Raw genomic sequence first — 12,141 nt, 5'->3', positions numbered from 1 at the left:
GTAGAATAGGAAAGTTACTAATATATTTTCCTACTAATAAGAAAGAATCACCAACAGTATTTTTATAGCTTCATATAACAACAATTTTTTAAAAATTTTACTTATTTTATTATTTTTTAAAGAGTTTATTTATTTATTTATTTGACAGACAGAGATCACAAGTAGACAGAGAGGCAGGCAGAGAGAGAGGAGGAGGCAGGCTCCCTGCCAAGCAGAGAGCCCAATGCGGGCCTCGATCCCAGGACCCTGGGATCATGAACTGAGCGGAAGGCAGATGCTTTAACCTACTGAGCCACCCAGGTGCCCCCATATAACAATAATTTTTTATAATAATTACTTTCATCATTAAGGATAGTTATTTTTGGAGGGGGTTTCTTTTTTGTCTAGGAGTGCCTGACATTTTTATTGGGTGTATCAGGAAATAAAGAACTTTTCTTGAATATTTCTGACATGAATATGTTTCTGAGAAGTCAGTTTTTCAGCACGTTAGCCTTATTTGGGGAGGAAGTTTTTAATTAGTGGAATGCTAAAGAATGAATTTATGCTTTGTATTTAGCAAATGCATTTAGAGTTATGTTATAAACTATGCCCTATAGAACATTAATTGTGGACTATGAAAGGGGATTAACATAGTACAACATATAGAAACTTGAAAGTAGTGGGGTGCCTGGGTGGCTCAGTTAGTTAAGCAGCTGCCTTTCGCTCAGGTCATGATCCCAGGATCCTCCGATTGTTCATGTCTGGCTCCCTGCTCAGCCAGGAGGCTGTTTCTCACTCTCCTTCTGCTGCTCCCCCTGCCTGCATTCTCTTGCATATGTGCTCTTTCTCTGTTAAGTAAATAAAAAAAATCTTAAAAAAAAAAAAATCAACTTGTATATAATGCTGTATTATAGGTTTCAAATAATAATAATAACCATTGTATAACTTATTTATATGTGGAAAGAAGGATGTGGGAGAAACATTTTTATAGAATTTACATTCCTAATTTTCCTTTTAGTTAAATCCTCTTGATTTATTTAAAATGACTTTATTTTGATAGGTGCCGAGGATGAAACGAGAATAGATATGCAGTATCCTGCTCAGTACAAAGGCCAAGACCTGTATTCACAGCAAGAGGATGAACAGTCACAGGGTTGGGTGTCGTGGGCCTGGTCATTTGTGCCTGCAATTGTGAGTTACGATGATGGTGAGGAAGACTTCCTTGGGAATGATCCTACATCAACTATGCATCAGCAAAAAGCGCAGACTTTGAGGGATCCCATTGTGTCTATAGGATTTTACTGTACAAAGGCAACTGTGACTTTCAAAGTAGGTTTTCTCTTTTTTGCTGTCGTATTTCTTTCAACTTTAATGCATAAATTTTGATTTCTGGAAAGGATCTAGTTTAAAGTTTGTTTTACACTTAGTAGATGTAAGATAGTCTAGCAATCTTTATTTCATAAAGTTGTGTTCCTTCATCTAATTCTGAATTTTGATCCTTTTCTATCTCTTTAAGCCTTTTCTACTTTATTATTATTAATTTTTATCAGTTTCATGGAAGGTTTCTCTTCTCACTGAATCTTCAAATTGGCAAACAAGGATGCCTTTATATTTCCATTAAAAATGAATTGCAATAAAACCTTTCACTTGAATTCATATATACCTCTACTTACTGTTTGATCTCTGGCTCTTTCATTACAAAATTTCTTTAAAGCGCTGCTTACATAAAATTTCACTCTTTCCTCACCTTTTACTCTTTGAGATAGTCTTATTTCTTTTCTAGGTCCTCATTTAACTTGGATGTTCAGTAGTGTTTCACATACTTAGACTATGTTCTCCATTAATAAATACATGTAAAGTGTATAGTCAAAAGAGACTATATAATAGATATTTTCCAGTTAAAGAATAGTAGAGCGAACACTTGAATTTTTTAATATTGTTTTTAATTCCAGTTAACATATGGTGTAATATTAATTTCAGGTGTACAGTAGAATGATTCAGCCCTTGCATATATCACTCAGTGCTCATCGCAAGTGCCCTTCATAATCCCCATCATTTTTCTCACCCATCTTTTTACCACCTCCCTTCTGGTAACCATCAGTTTGTTCTACATAGTTAAGAGTCTGTATATTGGTTTGTCTCTTTCTTTTTCTCCCCCTTTGCTTGCTTGTTTACTCATATGTTGCTTAAAATCCATGTAAGTGAAATCTCTGACTGGCTTATTTTGCTTAGCATTATACCCTCTAGTTCTGTTCATGTCATTGAAAATGGCACGATTTCAATCTTTTTTATGGCCGAACATTCCATTGCACATACACACGTACACACACACACATCTTCTTGAGCTGCTTCCATAATTTAACTATTGTAAATAATGCTGCAGTAAGCATAGAAATGCATGTATCCCTTTGAATTAGGAGCACCCTTTTATTTTAAGAAATATAATATTATTAGTACTTTGGCACCCCATGTGTGTTCTTAGATCATATATTGTCTTATTTCCCCCTCAGTTATAGCCCAAACTTAATTTCTAGTATTTATTTCTTGGCTTTTTATTGATAATATTATCACACATGTCATATCCTTGAATAGTATCTAATTCATTCAATAAATACTACTGTCTTCTATGTGCCAGGCCCCATTTTGTCTTTAAGGATACCCAGTGAACAGATGAGATAGATATCTCTTAATATATAAATTGTTACTATAAGCAAGTAAGCTACTTAGTACCCATTTATGATAAGGGTTAAGTAGAAAAATAAAGAGGGAAGTGGAATAGTGAATGTGTCCATTGGATAGGAAGATATTAAGGAGTTTACAATTGGGTGATCAGGGAAGGCCTTAATAGGAAGGGGAACCTTTAAGCAAAGACTCATGAAAGAAAAAGCTGTGTATATACATAGGAATGAAATTCTAAGAATAGCAAATGTGAAGACCCCAAAAGTTCAAGAAATATTAAGGAAGCCAGTGGGCCAGAGCAGAGTGGGCTAAAATGAGAATAGTATAAAATCAGGTCAAAGAGGAGATGGAATTGGGGAGAGATCCATAAATTGTAAAACTGTGTAGGTCGTTTAAGGTTAGGGACTTTGTCATTAATCCTGGGTGAGATAAGTTCTTGGACAATTTTTAGCATAGTAGTTACAGGATGATCTGAGTTATGTTTTAAACTGCATCACTCTGGTTGCTGTGTTACGAATAGATTGTAGGGAGCAAAAGCAGAAATAAGATCAGACTAGAGAGGATTTTGCAAGCAGGAGATAATGATTGTCAGACTAGGATGATAGCAAGGGGAAGTGATGAAATGTGGCTGGCTTTTGGATGTATTTTGAAGGTCAAGAGGACAGAACTTCATGATAGATTTTATTGTGAGACATAAATGAAGACGATCCAAGGATGGTTCCTGAGCAACTAGAAGAATTGAGGATGGATTTTTTGAAAAGAGGAGGACTGTGGAGAGAGATAAAATCAGGAGTTTGGTTTTAGACAAGTTTAAGATGCCCACTGTATATTGAAGTATAGCTGTTGGGTTGGATTAATGAATCTAGAGTTTAGATTAGAAGTTTGGCCTGGGTATATAAGGGAGAGTGAGGATTTTATTAAGATCGGAACCAGCATATATATGTCTAAAAAGGAGGGGTTCTGGGGTCAAGTTTTGGGGCACTGTGATATTAATTATTTGGAAAGAAAAGGCAGAAATAGCATGGGAAACTGAAAATAAGTTAGGCAGAAAACCAAGAGTGTCTATCTGGAAGCTGAATGCCATAATTTTTTTTTTTTAAGATTTTACTTATTTATTTGACAGAGATCACAACTAGGCAGAGAGGCAGGCAGAGAGAGGGGGAAGCAGGCTCCCTGCTGAGCAGAGAGCCCGATGCTGGGCTTGATCCCAGGACTCTGAGATCATGACCCGAGCCGAAGGCAGAGGCAGAGGCTTAACCCACTGAGCCACCTAGGCGCCCCTACCATAAATGTTTTAAAGTTGACAATAGTAGGTCATTTGTGACAATGGATTATTGGATTTAGCATTGTGGGAATTCTTGGTGATCTTGATGGGAACAGTGATTCGACAGTGGTGGGATCTTAGGTGGAGTTGGTTAAAAGCAAATAGGAACCTGCTGTAAATTTAAAATGGTGCAGTTGCTGTGAAAAACAGTTTGGTGGTCCCTCAGAACATTAACCTTAAAATCACATGACCCAGCAGTTCCACTTGTAGGTGCATACCCAAAACAATTAAACTTCGCTCAAATAGTTGTACATGAATGTTCATAAAATGAACATATGTGATATGAACAAAATATGAAATAAATATGAACAAAAATATTCATATTTCTGATGGCCAAAGAATTGAAACAGCTTAGGGCACCTGGCTGGCTCAGTTGGTAGAGCATGGGACTCTTGACTCTTGAGCTCCACATTGGAGGTAGAGCTTACTTACACAAACAAAAACTCTTAAAAAAAAAAAAAACCAGAACAACAACTCAAATGTCCATTAGTGGATGAAAGAATAATAATGATAACCTTTTCAGAAAATTGTTGGTATTCTTTTTTGGTTGTACACCAAACTTAGTCGGTGGTAATTTTTAAAGACTACTTGTATCTCCAACTCTAGGCAATTGCCAGTATATATTCAACAAATAAATCTTCCATCCTTCTGCCTATCTCCTCATCTGCTTGCCATCTTCCAAAATTTTGGGATCCTCTTTAGGATTTTATTTCTTCCATTTTATTTGTCTTTGTTGGATTATTATAGAACCATTTTTCTGAAGGAGATAAACTCCGGAGTCCAGCCTGTGAAGTGGTATTCTAGGTATTATTCCAGGTAACTTTTTAGGTACTGGAAATGTAGCATGTAGCACAGGAAAGAAAAAATCAGGTTTTTGCTCTCATGGTGTTTTTAATTTGGCTTGGATTGTTTAACTACTTGAAGTAAACTTTTTAAATCAGTGGTAAAGGTTTACAATTTATAACTACACTAGACAGTAGATTAAAAATATTTTAAATTAAGTAAATAGTCTTTAAAGACTTTTCTTTTTTTTTTTTTTTTAAAGATCTTATTTATTTATTTGACAGATAGAGATCACAAGTAGGCAGAGAGGCAGGCAGAGAGAGAGAGGAGGAAGCAGGCTCCCTGCCGAGCAGAGAGCCCGATGCCGGACTCGATCCCAGGACCCTGAGATCATGACCTGAGCCGAAGGCAGCGGCTTAACCCACTGAGCCACCCAGGCGCCCTCTTTAAAGACTTTTCTAATTAAAATAAAGTATTTCCTAATATGACAAACCCTGAAAGATGTAGAAAATGAGTTTTAGCAAAAGTTGAGCTTGATTGATTTAAAAGATTATTTTGGTAATAAAGTTGGAGCAAAAATGATAAAAATTCATTAGCTGTGCTATTTTACATTTCTGAATTTTTCTATGGAACCAATTATTTTTTATTATAAATTTCATAATTGAAATTCGTGGATCTAGTTTTGGTGAAAAGAATTATCAGTCTGTAAAATTAAAAATAAAACAAATCTTTAAAATATATAATAGAGGGGAGCCTGGGTGATTCAGTGGGGTAAGCCTCTGCCTTCAGCTCAGGTCATGATCCCAGGGTCCTGGGATCGAGGCCTGCATTGGGATCTCTGCTCAGCATGGAGCCTGCTTCCCTTCCTCTCTCTCTATGGGTCTCTCTGCCTACTTGTGATCTCTGTCTGTCAAATAAATAAATAAAATGTTTTAAATATATATATATATAATAGAAAAACTGGGGTGTCTGGATGTCGAGGTTGGTTGAGCATCTCACTTTTGGTTTTGGTTCAGGTCATGATATCAGGGTCTTGGGGTGGAGCCCCGTATTGGGTTCCACACTCAGTGTCAGAGTCTGCTTGAGATTCTCTCTCCCTCTTCCTTGGCCCCTCCCACTTGTGCTGTCTCTCTCTCAAATCTTTTTATTTTTTATTTTTATTTTTTAAATTTTAAAAATTTTTTTATTTTTTATAAACATATATTTTTATCCCCAGGGGTACAGATCTGTGAATCGCCAGGTTTACACACTTCACAGCACTTACCATAGCCCATACCCTCCCCAATGTCCATATCCCCATTCCCCTCTCCCAACCCCCCTCCCCCCTGCAACCCTCAGTTTGTTTTGTGAGATTAAGAGTCACTTATTGTTTGTCTCCCTCCCAATCCCATCTTGTTTCATTTATTCTTCTCCTACCCCCTTAACCTCCCCATGTTGCATCTCTACTTCCTCATATCAGGGAGATCATATGATAGTTGTCTTTCTCCGATTGACTTATTTCGCTAAGCATGATACCCTCTAGTTCCATCCACGTTGTTGCAAATGGCAAGATTTTATTACTTTTGATGGCTGCATAGTATTCCATTATGTATATATACCACATCTTGTTTATCCATTCATCTGTTGGTGGACATCTAGGTTCTTTCCATAGTTTGGCTATTGTGGACATTGCCACTATAAACATTCGGGTGCACATACCCCTTCGGATCACTACGTTTGTATTTTTAGGGTAAATATCCAGTAGTGCAATTGCTGGGCCATAGGGTAGCTCTATTTGCAACATTTTGAGGAACCTCCATGCTGTTTTCCAGAGTGGTTGCTCCAGCTTGCATTCCCACCAACAGTGTAGGAGGGTTCCCCTTTCTCCACATCCTCGCCAGCATCTGTTATTTCCTGACTTGTTGATTTTAGCCATTCTGACTGGTGTGAGGTGGTATCTCATTGTGGTTTTGATTTGTGTTTCCCTGATGCCAAGTCATGTGGCATCAGGGAAAAGTACAGCATCCTTTTCTGATTAAAACTCTGCAAAGTGTAGAGATAGAGGTACATACCTCAATATCATCAAAGATTTCTGCTCTGATCTTTATGATTTCTCTTCTCCTGCTGGGTTTAGGGTTTCTTTCTTGTTCTTTCTCCAGCTCCTTTAGGTGTAGGGTTAGGTTGTATACTTGATACCTTTCTTGTTTCTTGAGAATGGCTTGTACCACTATATATTTTCCTCTCAGGATTACCTTTGTTGTGTCCCACAGATTTTGAACCATTGTGTTTTCATTATCATTTGTTTCCATGAATTTTTTTGATTCTTCTTTAATTTCCTGGTTGACCCATTCATTCTTTAGAAGGATGCCGTCTAGTCTCCAGGTATTTGGGTTCTTTTCAAATTTCCTCTTGTGGTTGAGTTCTAGCTTGAGAGCATTGTGGTCTGAAAGTATGCAAGGAATGATCCCAATCTTTTGATACCAGTTGAGATCTGATTTAGGACCAAGGATGTGATCTATTCTGGAGAATGTTCCATGTGCACTAGAGAAGAATGTGTATTCTGTTGCTTTGGGATGAAATGTTCTGAATATATCTGTGATGTCCATCCGGTCCATTGTGTCATTTAAGGCCTTTATTTCCTTGTTGATCTTTCGCTTGGATGATCTGTCCACTTCAGTGTGGGGAGTTTTAAAGTCCCCTACTATTATTGTATCATTGTTGATGTGTTTCTTTGATTTTGTTATTAATTGGTTTATATAGTTAGCTGCTCCCACGTTAGGGGCATAGATATTTAAAATTGTTAGATCTTCTTGTTGGACAGATCCTTTGAGTATGATATAGTGTCCTTCCTCATCTCTTATAGTCTTTGGCTTAAATGATCTGATATAAGGGTTGCCACCCCTGCTTTCTTCTGATGTCCATTAGCATGGTAAATTGTTTTCCACCCCCTCACTTTAAATCTGGAGATGTCTTTGGGTCTAAAATGAGTTTCTTGTAGGCAACATATAATGGGTTTTATTTTTTTTATCCATTCTGATACCCTGTATCTTTTGATTGAGGCATTTAGCCCATTAACATTCAGGGTAACTATTGAGAGATATGAATTTAGTGCCATTGTATTGCCTGTAAGGTGACTGTTACTGTATATTGTCTCTGTTCCTTTATGATCTACTACTTTTAGGCTCTCTCTCTGCTTAGAGGACCCCTTTCAATATTTCCTGTAGAGCTGGTTTGGTGTTTGCAAATTCATTCAGTTTTTTGTTTGTCCTTGAAGCTTTTTATCTCTCCTTCTATTTTCAATGATAGCCTAGCTGGTTATAGTATTCTTGGCTGCATGTTTTTCTTGTTTAGTGCTCTGAATATGTCATACCAATTCTTTCTGGCCTGCCAGGACTCTATGGATAAGTCTGCTGCCAATCTAATATTTTTAGCATTGTAATTACAGACTTCTTTTCCTGGGCTGCTTTCAGGATTTTCTCTTTGTCACTATGACTTGTAAATTTTACTATTAGGTGACGGGGTGTGGACCTATTCTTGTTGATTTTGAGGGGGCTTCTCTGCACCTCCTGGATTTTGATGCCAGTTCCTTTTGCCATATTAGCGAAATTCTCTCCAATATACCTTCTGCTCCCCTCTTTCTTCTTCTTCTGGAATCCCAATTATTCTAATGTTATTTCGTCTTATGGTGTCACTTATCTCTCGAATTCTCCCCTCGTGGTCCAGTAGCTGTTTGTCCCTCTTTTGCTCAGCTTCTTTATTCTCTGTCATTTGGTCTTCTATATCGCTAATTCTTTCTTTTGCCTCATTTATCCTAGCAGTGAGAGCCTCCATTTTTGATTGCACCTCATTAATAGCTTTTTTGATTTTAACTTGGTTAGATTTTAGTTCTTTTATTTCTCCAGAAAGGACTTTTATATTTCCCGAGAGGGTTTTTCTAATATCTTCCATGCCTTTTTCCAGCCCGTCTAGAACCTTGAGAATCGTCATTCTGAATTCTAGATCTGACATATTACCAATGTCTGTACTGATTAGGTCCCTAGCCTTCGGTACTGCCTCTTGTTCTTTTTTTTGTGGTGAATTTTTCTGCCATGTCATTTTGTCCAGATAAGAGTATATGAAGGAGCAAGTAAAATACTAAAAGGGTGGCAAAGACCCTAGGAAAATACACTTTAACCAAATCAGAAGAGATCCTAAATTGTGCGGTGGAGAAAGGGGATAAAAAGAGGTTCAGAAAGAAAGAAAAAAAAGAAACAATTAAAAAAAGAAAATGAATAAAGAAAAAAATATATATATATTAGATAAACTAGTTAAAAGACATTAAAAAAGAAAAGGGTAAAAGTTAAAAAAAATTAGCAGCAGAAGAAAAAAAATTGAAAAAGAAAAAAGGAAAAAATTAAATTCACTGTAAGACTAAAGAATGATGGGGAGAAAGCCATGAGTTCCATGCTTTGCTTTCTCCTCCTCTGGAATTCTGCTGCTCTCCTTGGTATTGAATCTGCACTCCTTGGTAGGTGAACTTGGTCCTGGCTGGATTTCCTGTTGATCTTCTGGGGGAGGGTCCTGTTGTAGTGATTCTTAAGTGTCTTTGCCCCAGGTGGAATTGCACCGCCCTTAGCAGGGGCTGGGCTGAGTAATCCGCTCAGATTTGCTTTCGTGAGCTTTTGTCCCCTGAGCGCTTTCCATAGAGTTCTGGAGAACGGGAATGAAAATGGCGGCCTCCCCGTCTCCGGCCCCGAGGAGCTGAGAGCTCGGGGCCCCACTCCTCAGTGAGCCCTCAGAGAATAGCGCCCAATTACTCCCGTCTCCCTGGCCTCCGGCTGCACTCCGAACTTACTGAGCCTGCGACCGGTTCAAGGTAACCCGGAGCTGAGAGCTCACTCCTCGGCTCTGTCTCTGTAGCTGGCTTCGCCATTCTATTACCTGCAAGCTTTGCGACTCTCAGACACTCCTGATCCTTCTGTGACCCTGCGGGACCTGAGGCCAGGCTGACCCCGCGAGGGCTTCACCCTGGTTTAGCCTCTGGAGCGATGTCCCTCAGTGGAACAGACTTTTAAAAGTCCTGATTTGTGCTCCGTTGCTCTGCTGCTTGCCGGGAGCCGGCCCCACCCCCTGTGGTCTATCTTCCCGTGGCTTTGGATTCACTTCTCCACCAGTCCTACCTTTCAGTAAGTGGTTGATTTTCTATTTCTAGAATTGATGTTCTTCTTCTCTTCGCTCTCCCGTTGGATTTGTGGATGCTTGCAATCCTTAGATAAGCTATCTAGTTGATCTCCTACTACCTGAAGTAGTCTCAGCCCGCTACTTTTCCGCCATCTTGACTCCTCCCTGTCTCTCAAATCTTAAAAAAAAAATGTGTGTATGTGTGTGTGTGTATACACACACACACACACACACACACACACACACACAGCCAGCCATTGCCAACTAATATTACATGTATTGTCAATTTTATTTTTTAAATTTGTTAAAAATTTTTTTTTCATGATATTATCTCTGCATTTAATAGATGTTTTTGGCCATAATGATTTTAATTGCATTAATTAGGAGTATATTCAAATTTAAGTTCTAAAAAATATAAACATCTTAGTAACAGCAGTGTGAATTAACATTTTGTTGAGAACTTAAATTTTACTTACAAGTTTTCTTGGTGTAATTTTTTTTTGAGTGTAGTTACAATGTTACATTAGTTTCAGTTGTACAACATAGTGATTCAATATTTCTATACCTTATGGTATGCTCACCACAAGTGTAGTTACCATCTGACATCATACAACACTATTATAATGTCATTGACTATATTCCCTATGCTATCTGTGCCTTTTATATTCCCACGACTTGTTCATTCCATAATGGAAGCCAGTATATTCTATACTTATTCATCCATTTTGCCTGTTACTCTACACTCTTCCCCTCTTACAACCATCAGTTCGTTGTCTGTATTTATTGGTCTGATGATTTTTTTTTGTTGTTTTTTTAATTTGTTTTGTAGATTCCACATAAGAGTTAAATTATATGGTATATTGCCAGTTTTAGTTGACCCAAAAGAAGTTATTTTTAATCTAATTTTGTGAGGCAATTTAAGGATTGTTAGTAAAGTTCTGTCTTTTCTGGTGACTTTTGCATATTTTTGTTCAGTTTGAAATTATTCTGGTATGTATCTGCTCATTGATGAGAATTGTATTAAGCTGATTCAGAATAGTCTGTATTTATATATAAAACTTTTATAGACTTTTAGAGCAGTACTTGCCATTAGTTAATATATCTTTTAAAAAATTTAGAACATTTATGTTTCTAAAGTTTGCCTAAGTGAAATATGTTGAGATTTAGGAGGAAAACATTAGAATTCATTGTTCAGCTTGGATTCTAAGAATGTATGGAATTAATTTGTGGTTCATATTTTGGTCAGAAAATAAGGTCATGTTTCTAACATTAGCATTCTGAACAGTTGATATCAATCCAACGAAAATCATGCCAAATTAAATGTAGCATTTAAAAAATTATGTTGAAGATTGTTCTTGTAATGTTTGAGTCCTTTTAATCAATTAATTGCTTTTTCTGTACAATAATTGTAGACAGCTGAAGGGTGATCAAGTTTAAAATACTGAATTTTACTTGAGCATTTTATAGAATTGTACTTTAAAATAACAACATTTTGTATACCAGTTCTAGAAGCATCTAAAAAATAAGGGCTTGTATATAAACTTCTTGTTACAAAAATAAAAATAATTAGTTGATTTTAAGCATAAATAAGTTATCATGCTTAAAACTAAAACTTTATGGTTTAATAAGTTCTATTTGACTTAAGTTAAATAGTGTTTTTTTTTAAAATGTGATTTTTGACTTTGCCTTAATGTTTGAATAATATATCCATTTCACACGAGTAAGGAAGGGTCTCATTAGTAAACATGGGCAGAATACCTTTGAAGAAATAAATACTTTGGATCAGTTCTAGGTTTATAGAAAACTTGCAACGTACAGAGAGTTCACATAGATTCCTTACTCAGTTTCTCCGTTGTTAACATTTTATACTATCATAGTACATGTATCAAAACTAGGAAGCCAACACCGGTGCATTTTTGTTAAATTCCAGATTTTAACTGAATTTCATAATGTTGTTTTCCGTAATATGATCCAAGTCAGGATACCACATTGCATTTAGAAAAGTATGTCTTAAAAAATAATTTATCTAATTTTATCTGGATACATACAAGTAATGTGTGTAAGCTTGAGGAGTGCAAGGGGTGTTGTTGTGGTTGTTGTTTTGGTAGTATCTAGATTAGTACTTGTTATGTAGCTCTCACTCATTAAATATTTGCATGATCGAATGAGTCTGAGACACATACTTTTTTTTTTCCACCTATTTTTTTAATTAAATTTTAAAATTTTTAAAATAAATA

The 12,141-nt window shown here is 36.7% G+C and overlaps 1 protein-coding gene across 8 annotated transcripts in view; it reads left to right on the top strand.

Moving 5' to 3' along the window:
• VPS13B (vacuolar protein sorting 13 homolog B) overlaps positions 1 to 12,141 on the top strand; it is a 770,530-nt gene that overhangs the window by 84,385 nt on the left and 674,004 nt on the right. For all 8 annotated transcript variants that reach the window (XM_044245211.1, XM_044245212.1, XM_044245209.1 and 5 more), the window contains exon 8: positions 1,040 to 1,308. In XM_044245211.1, coding sequence (XP_044101146.1) covers positions 1,040 to 1,308 — 269 coding nt within the window. The remainder of the gene's footprint in view (positions 1 to 1,039; positions 1,309 to 12,141) is intronic.

The sequence above is a fragment of the Neovison vison genome, chromosome 4 (genome assembly GCF_020171115.1).
Source record: "Neovison vison isolate M4711 chromosome 4, ASM_NN_V1, whole genome shotgun sequence".
Classification (NCBI taxonomy): Eukaryota; Metazoa; Chordata; class Mammalia; order Carnivora; family Mustelidae; genus Neogale; species Neogale vison.
This window is presented reverse-complemented; position numbering and strand designations above follow the sequence as displayed.